Here is a 23,355-nt window from a genome sequence, read left to right on the forward strand (position 1 = left end):
AGTCTTAAGCTGGGTTTAACAAAAAGCAGCCATTTTATAGACACTTCTATCCAGGACAGGCCTTGAATCTTATCAGAAACCTATCTGAAGAATATGATGGGAAGATGCTATGAACTAGAAAATACCTTATAAATATCAAGAAAGCTGATCCCCTTCCTTGAAGATCAAGAAAGTGGGGTAAGCTGCGTTGGAAAGATGGGAAAGCAGTAGCCTCATGTGGAAGTCTAGTGGTAAAGCTGTGGGTGGGTCTTCCCATCAGCCCTTCATGGATGGTAACATCTGTTTAAGTGTGCATCATAGGACAGTAAGTGTGTAGATTGCCTTATGACGAGGAGGAACACTTTTCCTCTACCCTTCAAACCCATCTTATTAGAGGGAGAAGTTAGATTGGTATGCTTCAAACTGTAGTTTGACCAGCATATTTTATTTAATAAGATGGAACAGAATGGAACAGAAACAAAATGCAGGGAAAGTCTTCTTTTATGAAACTTCTGTTTTGCATGTGTACTTGGTTGTGAAGTCAAATACAGTTTTTACTTTGGGTTCCAGTCAACAAAAGTTTGAAAAAAGCTGACTAGATGGTCTTGAAGTATGCTGGCTTTGCAATCAGTCATCTTTGACTCCCTCTGTGGTCATATGTGAGCCTCAGGAGCCAGCAGGTGAAATGATCCATGCAAGGGCACATACTGCCAGAGAGAACAGCCAGATCTATAACTTCTGATTTCTAGGTTAGTTTTCTTTCCACAACGAATGTCTTAACAAATAACTTTGTAGACTTAAGGTTTAATTAAGGTCACATCCGGGTTTGGTTTCAAGTTTTTAAAAATTTAGACTATTTTGAAAGAATATTGACTGATCTTGCATATCCTGCTTAATTATAACTCCATTTGGGCTCATTTTGTAGGACATGGGCTTGGAAGCAAAGAACCATGAAGTATACAACAACCACAGGTATTAACAGTCTTTGTTATACTATTTGGTTGTGCTGCAGATTGTGAATTAAGAAAGGGAAATGTTTAATCCTTAATTTGTACATAATAGAATTAGTTCTCGTATAATTTTGAAGTTTCGGGTTTTCATAATTTTCTTAGTATTGAGTCATGGTTTTCACCTCTTTTATGTCAAATCTCTTGCAGTTGAATCTAAAATATGTAGGGAACTAATGGAGAACGTTTTATATTTGTTATTTCTGTCTGACTCTAATAGTGTATTGAATTGAAAAACATAACTATGATGGTCTAAATCAATACTTTATAACAGTGCTTTTAAGTAGCAGAAACTTTTTTTCAAATAAAACTTTACATAGAATTTTCAAATAAAACTTTACATAGAATTTTCAACTATAAAACATTAAAGTGTAACTTGATTCATTGGGTGTAGCTCCCGTGACGCACATACATGCATACTTCATCCCAGCAGCCCCTGTGACCTGTGACAATGCTTAGGCTCTGTAGATCCCTGTTGCAAAATATTGTTTTGAATCATATAGAGCCTTATTTTTTCAGAAAAATAAGTATTATAAACTGTCAAAGAACATTTATTTCATGCGTGATGATGGAAGTAGATCTTATATATTAAGACAATGTCATATCATGATAGCATTGGTGCCAGTGAACTGGTGCAATATTCATTTATTTATATTGCAAAAGAACCACACATCCCTGTGTTCAGCGCAATGTCCAAGAGCGCAGATTCTGGAGTAAAGCTAACCTGGGTTCAAATCTTGGATCCGGTTCAAATCCTAGATCCTCCATTTCTATAGCTGATAATTTCAGGAAAGTAGTATCTCTTTCAACCTTGATTTCTTCATCATTAAAATTGAGATAATAATAATAATACCCACTTCATATGATTATTGTGAGGATTTAAGTCCTGATAGTCTTTAGCACGGGACCTGGAACATAGAAAGTACTTACTTAAAGATTAGTTATTGTAATTTGATCTTGGTATAACAAGGCATCCTTTAATTTTATTTTAAGTTGAAAAAGCTGAGTAATTTAAAAGTTTATGTTAATAAGGGTATCTTGAATTTCAGTGAAAAGTAATGCACTGTCTTAATTACAGTCGTTATTTTAGACTCTGTTATGCTGACTTTACCAAAACAAATGTTTATCAGCTGGTTAATATCATAGAATACTTTCACAATCTCATTCCTTGCTCCCAGTAACATTTTTGTATGATTTTCGTGGTGTTCTAAACAGGACAAAACATTACCAAGGTCCTCATTGCCAACAGAGGAGAAATTGCCTGCAGGGTGATGCGAACAGCCAAAAGAATGGGTGTACAGTCTGTGGCTGTTTATAGCGAGGCTGACAGGAATTCCATGCATGTGGACATGGTATGTTGTTCAAAACTGGAAGTTAAATTTTGTAAGTGACCATATTTGTTTAGTGTGTCAGTCTTTTAGTTCTTTTTTTTTTCTGTTTATTTTTTTTTATTGGGGTGACAATTGTTAGTAAATTTACATAGATTTCAGGTGTACAATTCTGTATTACATCATCTATAAATCCCATTGTGTGTTCACCACCCAGAGTCAGTTCTCCTTCCATCACCATATATTTGATCCCCCTTACACTCATCTCCCACCTCCTACCCCTTTTAGTTCTTTATGTTGACAGTTTGTATGTGCTAGTGGTAACAGTGTATAAGTAGGTGAATTGAAACTGCTCACTAATAATTCCTCTTAGGAACATTTTCCAGTCGTACCCATTGAAGGAGACAGTATGCTTTGTGGTGTAGTTGACTTCCAGTCAAGGTCCTATCATCAAGGACGGGTTCACGGAACTGAACGGAAACAGTTCATGGAATGTGACTGAAGCACAGACCACACTTTGATTGGCACATATCCAGATCCCTGATGTACAAGGAGAAGAATTAAGATTCTAGTCTTAGCAACTACCACTTACTGGCCAAGGGATCTTAGACAAGTCACCCCATGTTTCAGAGCCTTGGCTTAACTGGAAAATTCTAACTACAAGGACCCTACTCCCCTGAGGTTTGTAAGTGTCGTCAGTTAGTATAACTAACTATTATCCACCACACGGAACCCAGGCGTGGATGAATTCAGCTGCTGGCCTTCTTTATGCTCACAGCTGCAGTCCCCGACAGCAATTTATGATGACCAGCTTTCCCTGCACTTTCAGCATCGCCCAGCAGGCCCGTGCAGCTCTCTAGCCACTTTTCTTTCCCATTCTGTGACCAATTCCTGTTGCTTTCTATCCTGAGGCACTTTTATTTCATTCTTGTGTGTGATTTATACATAGAAATCAAGTTTTCACATCCTCTTCATGCAAAAGATTCCAAACTGGCTTATTTTTAATGACATAGACATAAGCTGGTACTTCTGTTTCTCAGTTCTTGCATTGTTCTTGGGGAGCCAGTGTTTTTAATTTTAATAATAAGAGGACCCTGAAGCAGTTCCGTGTTGTTTACTAGCGTGTACTAGGTGTGTGGTTTTTTAAGCACGTGATATTTCTTAAACAGGCAGACGAAGCGTATTTCATTGGTCCTGCTCCCTCTCAGCAGAGCTACCTTTCTATGGAGAAAATCATTCAAGTGGCCAAGATCTCTGCTGCCCAGGTAAGAGGAATACAAAAGGAATAATACTGTACAATTTTCACAAAACTGCTTATTGATAGAACTCATTTTCTATTTTTAGCCTTTCCCGAGATTTTTACATTTGATTATTGGGTTATTGTAAATTAGGTGTATCTCTTCTTCTTCTTCTTTTATTTATTTATTGTTTTGGTAGTCTCAAGCTCTTTGGTCATTTTGTTTATTTATTTATTTATTTATTTACTTATTTATTTATTTTTTTGAATTAAGATTTATGGGGGTGACAATGGTTAGTAAAATTACATAGGTTTCAATTGTACGGTTCTGTAATATATATCATCTATATAATCATATAGCATGTCTCTTCTCATTCCTCAGTCACTCCACCTTCTTACTGAATCCAGTGTACTTTAGATCTTCTGGGAAATTGAAGGGCGGGTCTAAATTATAAATTAAAATTAAGAGGGAATGCAGCTCTTTCACCTTCAAATACAGATCTTAGGAAATCAGATCCTTCCGGGGAACTAGATGGTTCTCTGATTTACAAGGTAAAACATAATCAAAAGAAATCTTTTTCCCTCTTGACTTGCCAGCCTCACTCTGGGTCCCACCACCTTTTTTTCCAATATTCCAGACTCAGAACTTTGTTGTTTTTACATCTCTTATTCATCCTTCAAAATAAAGAGAAAAAATGAAAAATAAACAAAATAAAATAGGAACCTTCTTATGTTGCATTTTTCTTTGAAATGTTTCCAGAAGTAGTTCTTTTCGATCACACTGCCAAACCTTATGATCTATTATCTGGATTTTTGATTCTTAGCTGGTTTCCCTTCTAAATCCCTTACCCATCCAATGAGTTCTCCATACTGCTATGAGTGTTTCTTAAACACTTGTTTCATTATTATCCTCTGCTTTCTCTCTTTTTTCTAATATTCTCATACCTTTCTTGTCCTATTCCCTAGTGAGTAAATCTTCAGTGGTTACACGATAAAGTTCAAAGTCTTCAGCCAAGCATTTAAAAGAGTTTGCAATATCTGTCAAAACTTATTTCTCATTGCCAGTTCTTTATTATAGCTATAATGAACTTTTCTCCATCTTCTTTTCACACCATACTTATTTCTACCTCTAAGCATTTGCTTATATTGTTCCACCTGCCTGAAATGCTCTTTTCCCCTTCTCATCATTTATGCATTTATTCTCTCAGCAAGCATTAATTAATTTCCTGCTTTGTGCCAGCTTCTAACCATAGATACAACAATGAATAACACAGTTCCTTTTGAAGTAGGAATATTTTTCTGCGAGTCCCCAAATTATGTAAATGATGTTGGATCTGCTAGCAGTTTCTGGGTGTGGGCCGGGATTTTGTCTCGTGAAGCCGAAAAATGGACACACGGACAGGGAGAGGCAAAAAGTTTTAAAAAGAGAATAGTGTATTAGAGGCAGGAGAAGAGGTTGCAGCTCCCGAGCGGGAGGCGGTCCCAAAAGGGGGTGCCCAGTGACTGAGGCAAAAGTTCTTACTTTTATACCTTCCCTTGCCTGCTTGTGGAAGGGGTCTGAAGCCTTCTAATTGAATTCATCTATCAGGTTCGTCCATCCTGAAGGGATTAACGAGCCAACCCAGTCCTATCTATCAGATCTGCTCCTTTGTCTGGCCAGAAGGGATTTGAGATTATCTATTAACCTCAAGGCATATTCTCATGTCCCTGTCCCAGAGGTGAAGGAGACATTCCAGGATGTGGCTTCTTTTTCGTTTATTCCACCAGGGACCTCCCTGTCTACCTAGCCAACATACTAACCTGTCTCACTCTCCTATGAAGCTACACTTTAGTAGGTGAGACAGATAATAAATACTTAAACAAGCAGAGAAATAATACAACTAAGAATGTTATAATTGGTGAGAAGAACATAAAGCAGAATAAGGGAATGAAGAAGACTAGTTACGAGATGCTTTTAAATAGGGTGGTCAGTGGAGGGCTCTCTGAGGAGGTGACAGTTGAACAGAGACCTAACTGACGAAGAGCCAGCCATATGAAGAACTTGAAGAGGAAGGTGCAGGCAGATGGGATTGCTAAAACTTTGAGATGAAAACAAGCTTGGTGTTCAAGGGACAAAAATATTTAGTGTGGACAAAGTGAAGGCAGTGATGTGCTGTGTCTTTCAGGATCCAGTCAGTAAAACTGAAATTCCATTAGAAATTTCGTCAGAGGGAATTTGATTTAGGAATTAGTTCCACCAGTGTTTAAGGGCTAAAAGAGAAAAAAGAGTATATTGAAGTTACCCAGTGATAAAAGCTAAAAAAATTGACAGCCACCTGTTGGGCTGGGGAAGGGGTGGGAGGAGGCACCTTGGGTCATGTTGCTCAGGTGTCTGTGAAGGGGTCCTACCTGGCTGCAGGGGCATAATGAGGCTGGGCTGGGAGTTCCAAAAGAAGCTGAAAACTGGAACTGCCCCTGCCCAGGGTGGAAGAACAGGAAAGCTTCCCCTGCTTCCAATTTTTGTACCAGGACCCCTGCTAGCAGAACCTAATAGGAAGCCAGCTGGCAAGAAAGGCCATTTGCAGAGTGCCATCACAACGCATAGTGGAAGGTTGGGTTTGGAGCTGAGAACCCACTGACAAGAAGGAAGTGGTGGGAGATGATGAAGCTCGGAGGTAAAAGCAGCATCATTGAGGGCAGCATAGGCCTTGGTAAGGAGTTTGCATTTCATTCTAAGTAGCTATTGGACAGTTTTAAGCAGGAGCGAAGTGATCAGATTTACATTTTAATAAGATGATTGTGGCAGCTGGTGGGGAATAGGCGGACTAGTGGTGGGAGGGGGGCAAAGGTGGGACTGATAACAAAGCAGGCAGAACTGTTACAGAGGCAAGACTCCAATCTGTCTCCCTGATCCAGGGTTCAGGGCGAGATATAAAGAGGTTTCAGCACCGGATCTTCATAGACAGCAGACCCTTTGCTTCCGAAAGGGTTCCAGCGTTTCGGTTCTGGTCATGTCCCGCTCGTGCCCCGGTCTTTTGCTTCCATAGGGGGAGAAACTTTGGTTCTGGGTGTAATTTGCAGCATTTTCTCTCCTGTGTGTGCTTTGGCAGCATGACTTGTAGTTTTATTCTGTCGTCTGTGAAAAACAACTCAGTATCTTGTAAGAAACAGGATCGGGCCAGTTTGAGCTGCTTCTGCAGTAACAGGGTGACAGGAGTTAATTTGCAGTAGTCTTGCCATTCATTGCCACATGAATTCCTGCCTTTTATAATTTCTTTCATGTTTTCTCTATTTACTTGGATGTCTCCTTTTTCCTTTAGCATTTGATTTCCTGTTCCAGTCATTTGTCAGACTTAGTTAGCCATTATTTTGTTTAACGAATTTAGTACATATCTTGGCTTCTTCTCTCCACTGTACTGAGAAGAACCCACATCTGACACTCGTTATTTTACCTCCCAGCAACCCAACGATCTAGTACACACAGGTTATTAATTTGCATTAGGAATATATACAGTTATTTTGTATTTATGTGTACCCGCATCAGTGTCCTCTTTAGTGTCAGAGTTCTATACTAATTTAGGCTTTAATTTGTACACACAGGTATTCAAACAAATAAAATATGCTCGTTTCTAGAGTTTTTTAGTTATTGCTTGGAGTAAAAGACTGATAGGAGGGTAAGGAGATGATTATAATATGTGGACTTTATATATTCCTTTGGAAACCAGGTACGTTAACGTAAAAATCACGTTATGTGTTTATCATATGTTTGAGCATACATGACACAGTATTATTACCTCTATTTTTCAGATATAATGTAAAATCTAATGCACAGAAGGTTATATGATATCCAAAGTCTTTTAGTCTCAGTACTCAAAGTGCAGGCTCTTATGCCTCACCCCAAACCCACTTTGATTTACATTTTCATGCATAATTTGCATTTTTATCAAGATCCCAGGTGCTTTGAAAGTAAAACTTGTTTTATCTTTGAAAGAGGAAGGATTAGACAAGAATCTCCTGACTCCCAGCCCTACTCCCTGTTCTTTAGAACTTTGTTGCCCTGCATTTTGGGAAAAGGGAAGATGTTGTTTAATCAGAAGTTTCAAGTAATTAAAAATAACTTCTTGTAGGCTAGCCAGGTTACTTATTTTATCATCGCTTTCTCCTCTAATTATTCTTTTCCTGAAAGGTGAAAATTCTCTCCCTTTCTAATGATAGTTTGCTGATACCAGTTTTCCATTTAAATAACAACCCTGTAGCACATGTATGGTATGTTAATTCCAGGGAATTTGTCAACTGTGTATCTATGTGCCTTAGTATTATGCTAGATGCTATAATAACACAAACAATGAGAAAAGAATAATTTTTACACATTTTATCTGGATATTCAAGATTTAAGATGGCTTGCAAACATTACAGATAATGGTTAAAACAAAGGATAAAAGCAAAAAATAAGTAATATGGGACTATTATTGGGAGATAGGGGCTGGGATTAAGTTAGAAAACTTTAGGCCAAGGAAAGCTACTTTAGTTCTTCCTGGCTGCCCTGATCAAAAAGGAAATTTGGTAGGTTACAATTTAAAGGCTCTCTAATAAAAGGATACTTGCCAATTAGGGGAGCAAGTAAAGCTTTAACTTTGACTTTAGAAGAAACTTATCGATCATTCTAATAAAGGATATTGTGTATAATGATTTTGAAAGAAGTTTGCTGTAAATGTAGAGTTGTTCTTATTGTGTCTATTTTGACATAGGCATTTTTATACATGCTGGCGTAAAATTTATAAGCGAGCTAACTTTCTGGTTGAATTGCCTATTGATATGACTGCATTGAGAGTATCTAGGAGATATAATGGTGAGCACGTTTATTAGGCTAGTTCTCTTGATTGTCAATTGTCTCAGACCCTCTCTGGCTGGAAAAGAAGTAGTGGTAAGTGCTGGCTGTAGATTAGAACACCTCAGGTGCCTTTTAAAGAGAGATAGTGCCTTGGGGGAGGGGTCTAGGGTAAACTAGAAGAGAGCATAAAGGGGTCTTCTGGAATGTCAGTGATGTTTTGTTTCTCGATGGGAGTGCTGGCTACATACCGTGTTTACCCAAAAATAAGACCTAGCCGGGCAATTAACTCTAATGCGTCTTTTGGAGCAAAAATTTACATAAGGCCCGTTCTTATTTTACTATAAGACTGGATCTAATCTAATCTAATCTAATCTAATCTAATCTAATACTTGGTCTTATATAATGTAGTATAATATAATAATAATGATAATGATAATAATGATACCGGGTCTTATATTAATTTTTGCTCCAAAAGACACATTAGAGATGATTGTCCAGCTAGGTCTTATTTTGGGGGGAAACACGGTAGGTGTATTCAGTTTATGAAAATTAGGCATTTGAAAGCTGTACACTGTGAGGTGCACTTTTCTCTTTGTGTATAAAGTTAAAATGCTATTGTGTTGGCCTCATCCCCTCAGTTATCTTGATTAGTTCCCAATTCTGAATGTTTTGTAAAAGGGCTCCAGTTTCTTTTAATGCACCACCAGGATGAATAACTTTCTTATAAGCATTTAAAAATCACTGGCAAATAACTTTAATGAATATAGAAAGTTTGGGAAAAGGGAAGGTGTTGTTTAATTAGAAGTTTCGATTAAGCAAATTGGTTGACCAAAAGGAAAGCCATGTCTTAAGTATCACAGATGTGGGTAGGAAATGCTTGGTAATAGGAATTTAAAGAGTATTACTTGTTCCCTCCACCACAGAAAGGATACATCTCATTTGTGCTTGAAGGCAGAGTCACCACCACCAACAGCCTTGGATATGTGCATATGCTTGAACAAGCACAGGGCAGAATGGATAAAATTACAGGAGTGGAAGAGATTGTTTTGGTAGAGATTTCAGGGTAGGAGATATTGTGTCGTTTTCTATTTTTCCTGTTAATACTATGGAATGAACAGTCTAGACAGTCTTGCAACCCTGTGACCCACTAGGGTGAATTGGCAGCTAAATGCATGCCTGACAGCTAGGGAATTAGCCCATTGCTGATAGTAGTATTGTTGCTTTTTCCTTTTTAATCCATTCAGCTGCTCAAAAATGCTATGGTTTGGATGTATTAAATTGTTCTTCCTCAGAGAAATTAAACTTCTTGATGCCGTTCCCAGAATGGGTGGTTGAACTTTATATTTGCAAGTAGTTAGCTGCTTTTCTTTAGTTAATGAAGGGAGAGGATTTATCTAGTTGATCAGTGTTCTATCAAATTAAGTATCTGTTCAAAAGAAGGGAGGCTAGCAACAGATATTTTGAAAATTAAATTAAGGAAATAATTACATTAATAATAGCATCAATAAAAATCAAACACTTAGTAGTAAAGTTAGAAAAAGCATTTCAAGACAAATGTGTTGAAGACTAGAAAACATTGTTGAGTGAAATTAAAGAAGTCCTAAATAAATGAACAAATATATCATTGGAAAAGTCAATATTGTTAAGATGGCAATTCTTTACAAATTGATCTGTAGATTTAATGCACTCTCTATCAAAATCCCAACAGAATTTTTTGTAGAAATTGACAAGCTGGTCCTGAAATAGCCAAATGGCTTAGTATACCATCATAACAATTTTGATAGACTAACAGATTTGTATGGTTTAAACTCTCATATTTCAAAACTCATTATAAAGCTACAGTGTGGTCAGTGGAACAGATAGGTCAGTGGAACAGAATAGAAAGTTTTACATATATGGTCAATTAATTTTTGAATAAAGGTGCTAAAGTAATTCAATGGGGAAAGGGTAGTCTTTTCAACAAACAGTGCTAGAACAAACTGGATATCTATATGCAATAAGATAAATCTAAAGACTAGTTCCTACACCCTTTCTTATACCTTTCATAAAAAAAAAAAATTGTCTTGAAATGTATCATAGACCTAAATGGAATACATAAAACTTCTAGGAAAAAACACAGGAGAAAACCTCTGACAGGGTTAGGCAAAGATGTATTAGCTATAATACCATAAGCAAGATCCATAAAATAAAAAATTGATAAGATAGACTTCACTAAAATTTAAAACTTTTGCTCTTCGAAAGAAAACATTTAGAACATAAAAAGACCAGCCATGGACTGGGAGAAAATATGTGCAAAACTTATATTTGATAAAGAACTTTTATCCAGCATATATGAGGGACAGTTTACAACTCAATCATAAGAAGACAAACAGCCCAATTGAAAAAAAAATGGGCAAAAGATTTCAATACGCATGTCACCAGAGAAGATATACAAATGGCCAATAAGCTTATTAAAAGATACTCGGTATCATTAGCCGTTAGGGAAATGGATATTAAATCCACAGTTAGGTACCACTTCACTCATTAAGATGCTACTATAAAAAAGACAGATAATAACAAGTGTTGACAAGGATTTGGAGAAATTGGAACTCTCATGCACTGCTGGTGGGAATGTAAATTGGTGCAGCCACTTTGGAAGACAATTTATCAGTTCCTCTAAAACTTAAACATGGAGTTACAATATGAAACAGTAATGCTACTTCTTAGATATATACCCAAAAGAAAACTTATACAAAAACTTACACATGAATGTTTATAGCCACATTAATAATAGCCAAAAAGTGGAAATCATGCAAATGTCCATCAACTAATGAATGAGTAATTAAAATGTGGTATATCCATGCAATGGAATATTATTCAGCAATAAAAAGGAATGAAGTCCTGATACATGCTAAAAAACTGATGGAACTTGAAAATGTTGTGTTCAGTAAAAGAAGCCAGTCATAAAAGACTTTATATATTGTATGATTCCATTTATATGAAATATCCAGACCAGAAAAATCTATAGAGACAAAGTAAATTAGTGGTTACCTAGGGCTGGGGATATGTGGGGAATGGGGAATAACAGCTTAGAGGCATGCTGTTTCTTTTTGGGGTAATGAAAACTTACATTATTAGATCTCACTCAGTATATTAGATTATGGTGATAACTGCACAACTCTGAATACATTAAAAATCATTGGATTGGGTAAGTTTATGGTATATGAATAATGTATCAATAAAATGTTTTTTAAAAATGCAGTAGTACAATGCACCCACTAGAATGGCTAAAATCAAAAAAGAGTGACAATACCATGTGTTGATGGGGATGTGGAGAAACTTGGAACCATCTACATTGCTGGTAGAAATGCAAAATAGGACAGCTACTTTAGAAAACTGTTTGACTGGTTTTTTAAAAGTTCAACATATACTTACCATATTTTGACCCAACAGTTGCACTCCTGAGCATTTATCCAAAAGAAGTGAAAAATGTGTTCACAGACTTGAACGAATGTTCATAACAGCATTATTCATAATGGCCCCAAACTGGAAGAAATCCAAATGTATGCATAAATTAAATGTGGTATGCCCATACAGTGGAATCACTTCTATACAAAGAAATGAATTACTGATGCATACAACAACATGGATGAGCCTCAAAAAATTACACTACGTTAAAGAAATCAGACACATAATACTGTGTACTGCATGATTCCATGAAATTTCTAAAAAAGGCAAAACTATAAAAAAGGCAAAAGCTGCTCTAGTAGTTGCTTGGTTCTGAAAGCAAGAATTAGTCATGCACCTAGACACACAGGAACAGTTTAAGTAATGGAAGCATTCTAAAACTGGATTATAGTGATAGTTGCACAGTTGTATACATTTACTAAATTCAGGGAACTATAAATAGATGAATGTTATGTATTGTAAAAAACCTGATAAAAAAAAACCAGAGGACTCAGTGTAGACCTTTTCACTTTGCCTAGCATAAATAATGTTGGAACATTTCATAGAAAACATCTAAAACTGAACTTTGATTAAAAAAAATATACAAAACCTCAGACTAATATCAAAATCTGACTTTCTCGCATTTTATTCAGTATTTAGCATTTTGTTGTTTGCTGTCTAAGATGTGGGTTTTTCTTTTTATATGAGTTTCCCAGACATTGGAAGTTTACCCCTTTAATTTTCAAGTGTTCTTTGAATGCAACATTTTTGACAAAGGCCTGGCTGAGCTCTTTTTTTGGGAGGGCTGAGCTCTTTTTCTTTTTCCATTCACTAGTTTATAATTATAATACATACGTAATTATTGTTTTAAAAGAACAAAAGTGGGCTATTGAAGTTGGAGAGAGAGTTGCTTCATCCTTCATTAAATCGTCTAAGCTGCTGTTTGCCCTCTTATTTCTTCCCTTTTTTCTGTCAGTATGTTTGCATGTAGAAATCATGCTGTCTTTCAGTCTCTGATTTTCCTCTTCTGTGAGCTAGAAAGCCAGATAAATTGTTAAAACTCTGAATAAGATGCAAGTAACTAGGCAAAGGTCTGAGATAGTCCTCTTTCACTAAAGTATGTCCTCGTATAGACATTAATATATGACTTTATGTTTGCTTCTTAGCTTTTTTTTTTTTTTTTGAGAAAGAAGACATGGGCAAGTAATGACCTGAACTTAAAAGTACTGCTCTCGTGTGCTCTTTTTCAACTTTTGGACACCCTGGTTTCAGTTCTAGGCCAGCTTTATATGAAGGCAGAGTCAACAAATCCCCCTTACCTTTACTCCTACTTACAAACAGTCCCTGGCATTCTACCCTAATAGCAGTATTATTTTAAATTAAAATACAGATTCTTCTGTACTATATGATCTAGCAATTCCACTTCTAGATATATACCTAAGATACCTAAGAGGATTTAAAGCAGGCTCAGATACATGTACACCGATGTTCATAGCAGCATTATTCATAATAGCCAAAAGGTAGAAACAATCCACATATCCATCAATACCTGAATGGTAAACAAAACGTGGAATATACGTACAGTGGAATATTATTCAACCTTAAAAAGGAATGAAATTATGATACATCCTACTATGTGGATGAACTTCAAAAACAATATGTTAAGGGAAATAAGCCAGACACAAAAGGACAAATATTATACAATTCCATTTATGTCAGGTTCCTAGAATAAACGAACTCATAAAGACAGAAAGTAAAATTCATAAGACAGAAATTTACCAAGGAATAGGGAATTAAACAGAGTTTCTGTATGGGATAATGAAAATGTCCTGGAGATGGCTGTTGGTAATGGTTGCACAACATTGTGAATGTACTTCATGCCACTGAACTGTACACTTTAAAAGTGGTGAAGATGGTATTAATAGTTTATGCTATGTATATGTTACCACAATAAAGAGAAATACAAATTCTTCTGGTTCAGGTAAGGCTTCAGAACTTCAGTATGAATGTTTTATACATCTGTTTGAAAACAGATTTTATAGAGACCCCAGTGTACCTATCGCAAGCGTGGGAGGAGACCTCCCAGAGGAAGATGACTTTACCTGTATCACAGTTTGCCAGTGGAGGGCTAGTAAATTTATCTTTTTATTGCTCACTTCTAGGCTATCCATCCAGGATATGGTTTTCTTTCAGAAAATATGGAATTTGCCGAACTATGTAAGCAAGAAGGAATTATTTTTGTAGGTCCTCCTTCATCTGCAATTAGAGACATGGGAATAAAGAGGTATGAATTTATATCTTTTTTTTTTAAATTGGGGAAGGGGAACAGGACTTTATTGGGGAACAGTGTGTACTTCTAGGATTTTTTTCCAAGTCAAGTTGTTGTCCTTTCAATCTTAGTTGTGGAGGGTGCCACTCAGCTTCAAGTTGTCCTTTCAGTCTTAGTTGTGGAGGGCGCAGCTCAGCTCCAGGTACAGTTGACGTTGCTATTGGGGGTCTCAGCCCAGCATCCCTTGCGGGACTCGAATGGGCAACCTTGTGGTTGAGAGCCCACTGTGGGCATCGAACCGGCAGCCTCCGGAGTTAGGAGCACGGAGCTCCAACTGCCTGAGCCACCGGGCCGGCCCTGAATTTATATTCTTTTAAATACAACCATAGGAGGGTCAATTGAAATGGTTTGTTTTACCTATAACAGACATGTTCATTGTACGCTTTTGTTGTCATAGGCATAAGTTATCTGCCACTCCAGTAACTTACAGAAAATACTTAACTAATTAGTATTGAGTTACCACATGAAAAATTGGATTGAAGAAAATTAGCAGATATTTTAATATTTGTATTAATATTTGTTGTCTCAGACTGTAGTCCTTTTTTATCTATGGGACATTTTCTTTAAAAAGTGCCATTGTATTTTATAGACTGGGTTGTATTTATTTCTCTTGTAGGAAATATTTCAACATAGAATTGGGGTACATCAAGGGTTTTTTTCTATTTTTTATTTTATTTATTTTTTATTCTAAAGCACATCCAAATCCATAATGGCTGCTGCTGGAGTACCTGTTGTGGAAGGTTATCATGGCGAGGACCAATCAGATCAATGCCTGAAAGAGCAAGCTGGGAGAATCGGTTATCCCGTCATGATTAAAGCAGTCCGTGGTGGAGGAGGAAAAGTAAGATTGTGTGTGCTCGCGTTTTCCGTTTCAGGGTAGTCTTTTTTTATTTATGTTGTGGTCCTAACTATCTTTCCATCTTAGGGTATGAGGATTGCCAGATTTGAAAAAGAATTTCAAGAGCAGTTAGAATCAGCACGGAGGGAAGCTAGGAAGTCTTTCAATGATGATGCTATGCTGATTGAGAAGTTTGTGGACACGCCACGGTGGGTTTAGCTTTCTTTCTGCCTCATATTTTTTATATATAGATATAAAAGAAATGCATGCACATTATATAAAATATAAGTTCTAATAGGATATAAGTACGTAAGTTCCCCAATCTCACCCCCTGATGTAACCCCTTTTTAGTATGATATTCATTCTTCCAGGCATTTTCTATGTGAATAGAAACATTTATACATATATACACAGCATACAAAATACATACAGAAGAGCAGTGAATAGAATCTTATGTAATATTGAATCTTATTGAAAATAGAATCTTTTCTAATATTCTATCATAGACATCTTTTCATGTCAATAAATATTGACCTGCCTCATTCTTTTTTATTGGACTTAATGGTTCCATGGTATTGATAATGCTGTTAATTCATTCAGTCCATTTCTTATTAAGGGAATTTAGGGTCTTTTCAAAATAAAAAAATTCTTGTAAGAAATTAAGCTATATTTTGTGGAACTCCATCAGTTGAGATGCTCAGAAAATGGAAGTAGTTACCCAAATTGAATTGTAATTGTGTTGTTAACAAATAATACTAACAGCTCACACTTACATTTCACTTACTGTGTACTAGATTCTAAGTATTTTACATACAATAACTAATTTTGCTATCCTAATTCTAATCTAATTATTATAAGAACCCCAGTAGTTGGGTATTATTCCCATTTTGCAAATGAGGATACTGAGCAAACAGAGTGGTCATGTGACTTGCCTGAGGTCTCCCAGCTAGGAAACAGTGACGCCTGAATTTGAACCCAGGTGGTTTGACTCCAAAATTCACGCTTGACCACTGCACTAAGCTGCTTCTCTAGGTACGATAACAAATGCCATGTAAATTTCTAAAATGTTTTTATTTTCTGGAGTTTTATTTTCATGTCTATTGCTTAAAATAAGATACTGATTATAAAACTTTCCTGTTTCATAGATTTTGTGGTAATTTATATCTGTATATAGAGAGATATAGATATATAGATATCGATATATATAGCTATATATAGATATAGACATAGATATAGATAAAGATATAGAGATATAGATATAGATGTCCTGTAAGTCAAGTGATTTTATAAAGAATAACTCATTTAAGACTCATAACCAGAGGGGATTTACCTTGAAGGTAATATACTGAAGCTTTAGGCCCTTCCCTTGTTTGAGCCTCTTCCAAAATCCTGTACCTAATTTTGTATTCTTAAAGAGGGTCCCCAGATTGTTTTTGTTTTAGGCTGTACAAAGCTTAGAACTATCCCTGAGCATGGCATGGTAAATTAAATTCATTTAGAGTTTGTTAGTTAAAAAAAAAAAAAAAAAAGTCGACCTCCAAAGGCCAGTTGATTTGGAGAACATAGCATATACCACCAGTTAGTGGGAAGTAAGAAAAAGACAGGAGGTTCTAAGGTAAATTGAGGGCTCCCTTCCAAAAAACAATACCCTGGCTATCCAAATTGGCATACTCTCGAGTTAGAATTGTTGTGGGGACATCAGCCAGCTGTTTCAGTGACTGTAACTTAATGTCTGCAACTTCTTTTTGAGTTGTAAATTCCTTCCTTATAAAATGTTAGGCATATATTACCTTACATAGTAATTTATTCCCCCAATATCTGGGAAGTTGCTGGGAATTAAGGACCTGCGAGTACATTTCTTTTTAATTTTCCCTATATGTTACCTAGAATGCTACTTTCTTCGTGATAGGTGTCAATATTTTTTGAAATATAAAAGTAATATAAATACATTACACACTTTTGGAAAATACAGGAGTTGGAAACAAAGTCACTCAGTCTCATTCCTCTAAAGTATTAGCATTTCTATATATTTCTATGCTGTGTTTTCTAGTAGTAATATTTTACTATCGTGATAATCATGCTGTATATATTATGTTATATCCCACTAAATAATTACCTGTTGAATTAATGGGATGCCAGAAAATTGTCGTAGAGGTTCTGATAACTGAGAAAACTAGATATCAATATGTTTTACAGATCTCATCAGCAGTGTGAAGGGATTAAGAAACACAAATTGGCATATACAAAATAGTCATGGGGATGTAAAGTACAACGTAGAGAATATAGTCAGTAATGTTGCAACAACTAGTACAGTGCCAGGAGGGTACTAAACTAATGGGGATCACTGCATAAATTATATAAATGTCTCACCACTGTGCTGTACACCTGAAATTAAAATAATATTGAATGTTAATTGTAACTGAAAAAAAGAAATAAATAATTATATATATGTATGTCACAAACATGAACAAATCTGATGAGAACTACTGAGTTTATCTGAAAGGCTAGGATAGAAAATAGTCTTCAAAGTGTACTATTTGGAGGGTAATAAAAGAAACCATATTCCTTCCTTCCTTCATATTTAATCTATATTCGATGACTTAAAAATATACGAGTAAATAGTAAAATAAAAACCTTAGACCTATTAGAAAATTTCAAGGCATTTCTAGTAGAGTCCGGCTGGACCTACCTGTTTAGCCAGACCTCAACAGTGGCTGATTGGAGGGGCTAGTATTTGAGGCACCTCCTGCTTCTCAGACACTGTGCTCCAGAACATCTAAGTTAGATAAAGCAACAGAAAAGGTCAGTCAGCAAAAGTAAAATAACACAAGCGAGTTGATGAGTACAGAAATCAAAACTGACCACACATCCTCAATGATGTTCCTTTGTAAACAGCCAAAGCAAAAGTGTTTTCAATTTTGAGAACTCAGAATAAAAACTGTGTGGCCCCTGGTGTAGCCCCACATGTTCCTTTCAGAACCTGGAGTCCTGCTGGAGTGTCTCTTTCCCTGGAGCAGCTAAAAGATAAGGGAGAGTCAGTAGAAATGGTAGAATTTTACAATTGGAATTTGAAAAACAAACTTTTCAGCTCGAACATGTAAAAAGTTTGGAAGCCGTTACATATGAAAATTAAGTAAAAAGCTGAGCAGAATGCAAGTCAACGACTTTTAGACCCATCAGAGAAATGAGGTTACAGGGCAAATCGCCTCCCTGAAATCTGGACGGGCATGTGAATACAACGAATCTTCTGAGATCCAGCTTACCGGAAGCAGAAGCTGCTGGAGCCATAAACTGGTAGGAACACTTATATGGGAATTTTGACACTTCACTGGAGGCTGAGTGTGTACTAGCTTGATAGTGACAAACTCCATGGAGCCCAATGTTAGGAGGATTCCCCTCCGCTCCCAAATTTTCATAGATTTAATTGCCAGGGACACCATTGGGTCCTTACAGTGAAAATCTGAGAAAAATTTCCTCACATTTTGGGCCAGGGGAAGAGAAAAGTAACCATTTTGAAATAGGCCAAGAGCAGTTTATTCTCAATTACAAAGGCCAGAACTCCAAGGTAAACTTTGCCAGAAACTTTTCTGTTCTGGGGGAAGAGCAGTTAGCTGAGTCTAACCTCTGAACTTCCTGTTTCACCAAAGCGGGGTGGGGGAAGGTAAGAAAAACTTCTGAGGCACTGAGTCACAGATCCACTGGAACACTAAAATTTAATCATTAGATTATGGAATGCTTTCCCTCCTTTATACCCTACCATGTCACCAGGGCTCATGTATAATAACAGTGGATTACAACCGAAAGAGTTGCAAGACACCGATGCTGTTTAAGAAGCAGTTCTTAGAGAAACCCAAACACAATAGGAGAAAACAAAGTAAAACAAGGACGTTAGATGAAAATGAAGCCTCTGGCACCTACAGCTTCTGCAAACATTAGACACAGCACATCTCCAAGCCAGATCAATATAAAATGTCACAATAAAGACCTGTTTACCTCAGTTCCTATTATATGATACGTCATGTCTGGCTTTTAGGAAAAGAATTGCAAGGCATACTAAAAGGCAAGTAAAAGCACAGTCTGAAGACAAATGGAAGCATCAGAACCAGACTGAGAAGTGACACAAATTTTGGGATTATCATATGGAATTTAAGGGAACTTGTTAATATATGAAGGGCTATAATGGAGCAAGTTGACAACATGCAAGAACAGATGGGTAGTGTAAGCAGAGAGATGGAAATTCTAATTAAAAAAATCAAAAGGAAATGCTAGAAATCAAAAACATTGTAATAGAAATGAAAAATGCACTTGATGGACTCATCAGTAAACTGGATGGACAAGCTTAGGAAAGAACTAGTGACCTCTAACATATGTCAATGGAAACTTCCCAAACAAATACAAAGAGAAATAAGAATGAAAACAAACACAACATAAATGAACTTTCCAAGAACTGTGGGACAATTTTAAAAGGTATAACAGATGGTTATTTGAATACTATTTTATATTAATCTAAGGAGAAGAAAGAAAAGAGTGGGAGAACGAGTTCAAGTAATAATGGCCAAAATTTTTCCAAAATTAATGACAGACACCAGACTGCAGAACAAGGAAGTTCAGAGGATCTGAAACAGGATAAATATCAAAGAATTGTAAAAATTATATTCAAACTTCTGGAAAACAAAGACAAACAAATATGAAATCTTGAAAAAAGCCAGAGGGGGAAAAACACCTTACTTATAGAGGAACAAGGGTACATAATACATCAGACTTCTCACCAGAAATCATGCAAGCAAGAATTGAGTAGTGTGAAATATATATATGAAGTGTTGAAAGAAAAAAAACACAAACCTAGAATTCTGTATGTGATGAAATTGTCCTTCACACATGAAGGAGAAATAAAGATGTCCTCAGACAAACAAAAATTGAGGGAATTTCTCCAGTAGACTTGCCTCACAAGAAATGATAACAGAGGTTGTTCAAAGAGAAGGAAAATGATACAGATCAGAAACTCAGATCACGAAGAGCATTAGAGAAGGAATAGATGAAGGTAAAATAAAATCTCTTATTTTTCTTATTCTTATTTGATCTTACAGTTAACAGTTGGTTCAAAATAATAATAACAAGGATGTATTTGGTGATAATAGATTAAGGATAAATAAAAAGCGGAGGAAATGTGAAGAAGTTAAATCCAAAAGGAAGAAATCAGCTCCTGTTGTGTTGGGCAGTCAGGAAAATTTTCAAATGGAACATTCAGTAGAAATGATATATCAAGAAAATAAATTCTCCTAAGCCGTTTAATAAAGTGCTTCATGAGGTGAACAAAAAGGAACACTTATGAGCCACTGTGCTGAAGAATACATTTACAAGACTTCCGGGGTTTTTAAATTTTTTCTCTATGTTTGACAATTTTTATTTTGAAATATCAACAGGGAAAACATTTGCTGATTACTCATTTCTGTATGATGGTGGTGAATATGTGAGGTGAACTGCAGTGTGAACATATCAAAATAAGCCTACTGAGAAGAATGCTTTATGTTCACCAGATGGTCTGTGTCATCTTATTTTCATAAGTGTTATGTGCATTTACTCTTAATATGATTTCTCATAATTTTGCTGTTTTATACTCAACATTAATGTGCTCTTTTTTGTTTTGTTGTTTTTTGTTTTGTTGATTTAATGTTAGTATAGTCTTTAATGATCCATATTAATTTATTAACATTTTATGATGAGCCATTTTAATTTTCAATCTACCATAGTTTATAAAGAGCTGATTTTTAAACATCTCCTGGTCATAAAAATAGTTTCATTGACTTTTTAAGGATATATGAAATGAAACTATAACTTGTAATTTTGATATAGTCAGATTTATCATTCTTTTCCTTAGCAGTTTGTACTTTTTTAACTTGCCCTTACACTGAGGTCATAAATGTAGTCTTCTATGTTTTCTCTCTTTTCTTATTTCCCAGTCATTTTATTTTTTTATATTCATATAAATGTAAAGTTTTTCATTAGGTATTTATAAGATTAACTATAGTTCTGTTAATTCATATCTTCTATTTTGAAGTCAAAATATCCCGTCTTTCTTAAAATAAAAATATAGGAATCCTGGTTATCTTGGCCAACAGTTTGGCTCAATGCATGTGATATTTGTCATCTTTAACACAGTATATTAACACGTGTGTTTGCTTTTAATTAGGCATGTGGAAGTCCAGGTGTTCGGTGATCACTATGGCAACGCTGTGTACTTGTTTGAAAGAGACTGCAGTGTACAGAGGAGACACCAGAAGATCATTGAGGAAGCTCCAGGGGTAAGTACCTGGTAAAGAAATTTGGAAGCTTCTCTGTAAAGGAAACCTTGGTCACTTCGATTTTTCACATGAAATCTGTGAAGCTAGTGTCTCTCCCCAAGTCCTGCTGGATAACCACTTCCCAGTAGTAATGTAAGGATAAGGCCCCCACCACAGTATTGGGGATGAGAGGGGTTGATGTTCTGGGGCTTCCATCCAGAGGGCACAGAGGGCCATGTTCCATCTGATAGTTTCTAGGAAAATCTAGTCTTATCCAAGCACCTGCCCGTTCGTCACTTAGTAGTTATCTTGGTTATCAGAACTACTATCACATTTCTTGTGTTCAGGCAACCCTTATTTTACTTAATAATGGCTCCAGGGTGCTGGAGTGGTGATGCTGGCAATTTGGATATGCCAAAGAGATGCTGTAAAGTGCTTCCTTTAAGTGAAAAGGTATGTTTGTATTGGAAAACACATATATAGGGTGTGGTACTATCCATGATTTCAGAGGTCTTGGAACATATCCCCCATGGATAAGGGGGGACTACCATACATGTTTTTATCAATATGTATTTCTATCAGGTCAGGGATCTGAGGTTTCTGGTTAATTAGTTTGTTATTCTCATATTCAAATTTAATTTGAGTATATGTTACCATTTGAAGTAAATATCAACAATAATTTCAGTAAATCCTTATTTTTAAACAGGCTACTTAAATATATGTATCTGTAGAGCAAATTTTCAAATGTTAGAAGCTTTACCTATTTATTGGCATACATTTCTTTTTATGAACCTATCTTATTAACTTGGAATCTCAAGGTTCACCACCATGATCATTGGGTTTGCTTTATTATCTTAAAATAGGGATTGTTCAAAATTTTCATATTGACAGATGTAATTTGAAGTGGACATATAATTACCAAAGTTGTTATGTAGATACAAGGGACAAAGATATGTCATTATGCTGAGTAATATCTGCAATTCATAGAAATTACTAGCAGAACCATTAAACCTTGGTATTGTGACAGTGAAACTGTAGTATAGGACAGTATTTCTTGATGAAATGTTTAGATTAGCTTTTTATCCTTATAATTTCTTCATTGCAATATTTGATACACAAAGATGCAATATTGGGTCTTAATGGAAATGTTTAGTGGGGCAAGGTACCAATGGAAATTTATTTTAAATGTTTTTTCATAGCCTGGTATTAAACCTGAAGTAAGAAAAAAGCTTGGAGAAGCTGCAGTCAGAGCTGCTAAAGCTGTAAATTATGTCGGAGCAGGTATGTTAAGATTTGTTTCTAATAGAGAAGAAAAAAGAATTTATTTATGTTTCAGAGGCAAAAGAAACATATTTTTTAATGACTTTCAAACTTTTTTGACCAGATCCACAGAAAAGAAATACATTTCATAGTGAGACCTCTTCTATGCACATAAGTGTTTGTATTTATATTCATATATGTTCATATATGTTTGAAAAAAGTATTTTACTAAATAGTACTTATCCCAATTATGTAAAATGCTGTTTGATATTTTCTATTCTATTTTAAATTAGAATCACTAAATGATTTTTTTGCATTTTTAAAAATTCATAAACTTTATTTTTTTTACAGCAGTTTTAGGTTCACAACAAAATTGAGCAGAAAGCACAGAGATTATCCCATATACCCCCGTCCCCAAACACGTACAGCCTCTCCCACTATCAACATTCCACATCAGAGTGGTACAGTTTTTATAATCAACAAACCTATACTGACACATCATTGTCGCTCACAGAACATAGTTCACATTAGGGTACACTCTTGTACATTCTGAGTTTGGACAAATGTATAATGACATGTATCTACCATTGTAGTCTCATACAGAATAGTTTCATTGCCGTACAAATCCTTTGTGCTCTACTCTTCATCCTTCCCTCCAACCCATGACAAACACTGATCTTTTTCATCGCCTCCATAGTTTTGCCTTTCCAGAATGTCATATATTTGGAACTATACAATATGTAGCCTTTTAAGATCGGCTTCTATCCCTTTCTAATATGAATCTAAGTTGCTTCCATGTCTCTTCATGGCTTGATATCTCATTGCCTTTCAGTGCTGAATAACATTCCATTGTCTGGATG

General features: G+C 35.9%; 1 protein-coding gene across 2 annotated transcripts in view; it reads left to right on the forward strand.

The window, feature by feature from the left end:
• The window catches only part of MCCC1 (methylcrotonyl-CoA carboxylase subunit 1), a 58,912-nt gene that overhangs the window by 2,497 nt on the left and 33,060 nt on the right, over positions 1-23,355 (forward strand). Inside the window, exons 1-9 of one of the 2 annotated variants that reach the window (XM_081076293.1) lie at positions 60-177; positions 905-951; positions 2,202-2,338; positions 3,484-3,579; positions 13,950-14,071; positions 14,810-14,957; positions 15,042-15,163; positions 21,145-21,256; positions 22,435-22,516. In XM_081076293.1, coding sequence (XP_080932419.1) covers positions 930-951; positions 2,202-2,338; positions 3,484-3,579; positions 13,950-14,071; positions 14,810-14,957; positions 15,042-15,163; positions 21,145-21,256; positions 22,435-22,516 — 841 coding nt within the window. In that variant the 5' untranslated portion in view covers positions 60-177; positions 905-929. Of the gene's footprint in view, positions 1-59; positions 178-904; positions 952-2,201; positions 2,339-3,483; positions 3,580-13,949; positions 14,072-14,809; positions 14,958-15,041; positions 15,164-21,144; positions 21,257-22,434; positions 22,517-23,355 lie in introns of those variants that run through there. The other variant, XM_081076292.1, reaches the window with a different exon arrangement.

Source organism: Rhinolophus hipposideros, assembly GCF_964194185.1.
Source record: "Rhinolophus hipposideros genome assembly, chromosome: 2".
NCBI lineage: Eukaryota > Metazoa > Chordata > Mammalia > Chiroptera > Rhinolophidae > Rhinolophus > Rhinolophus hipposideros.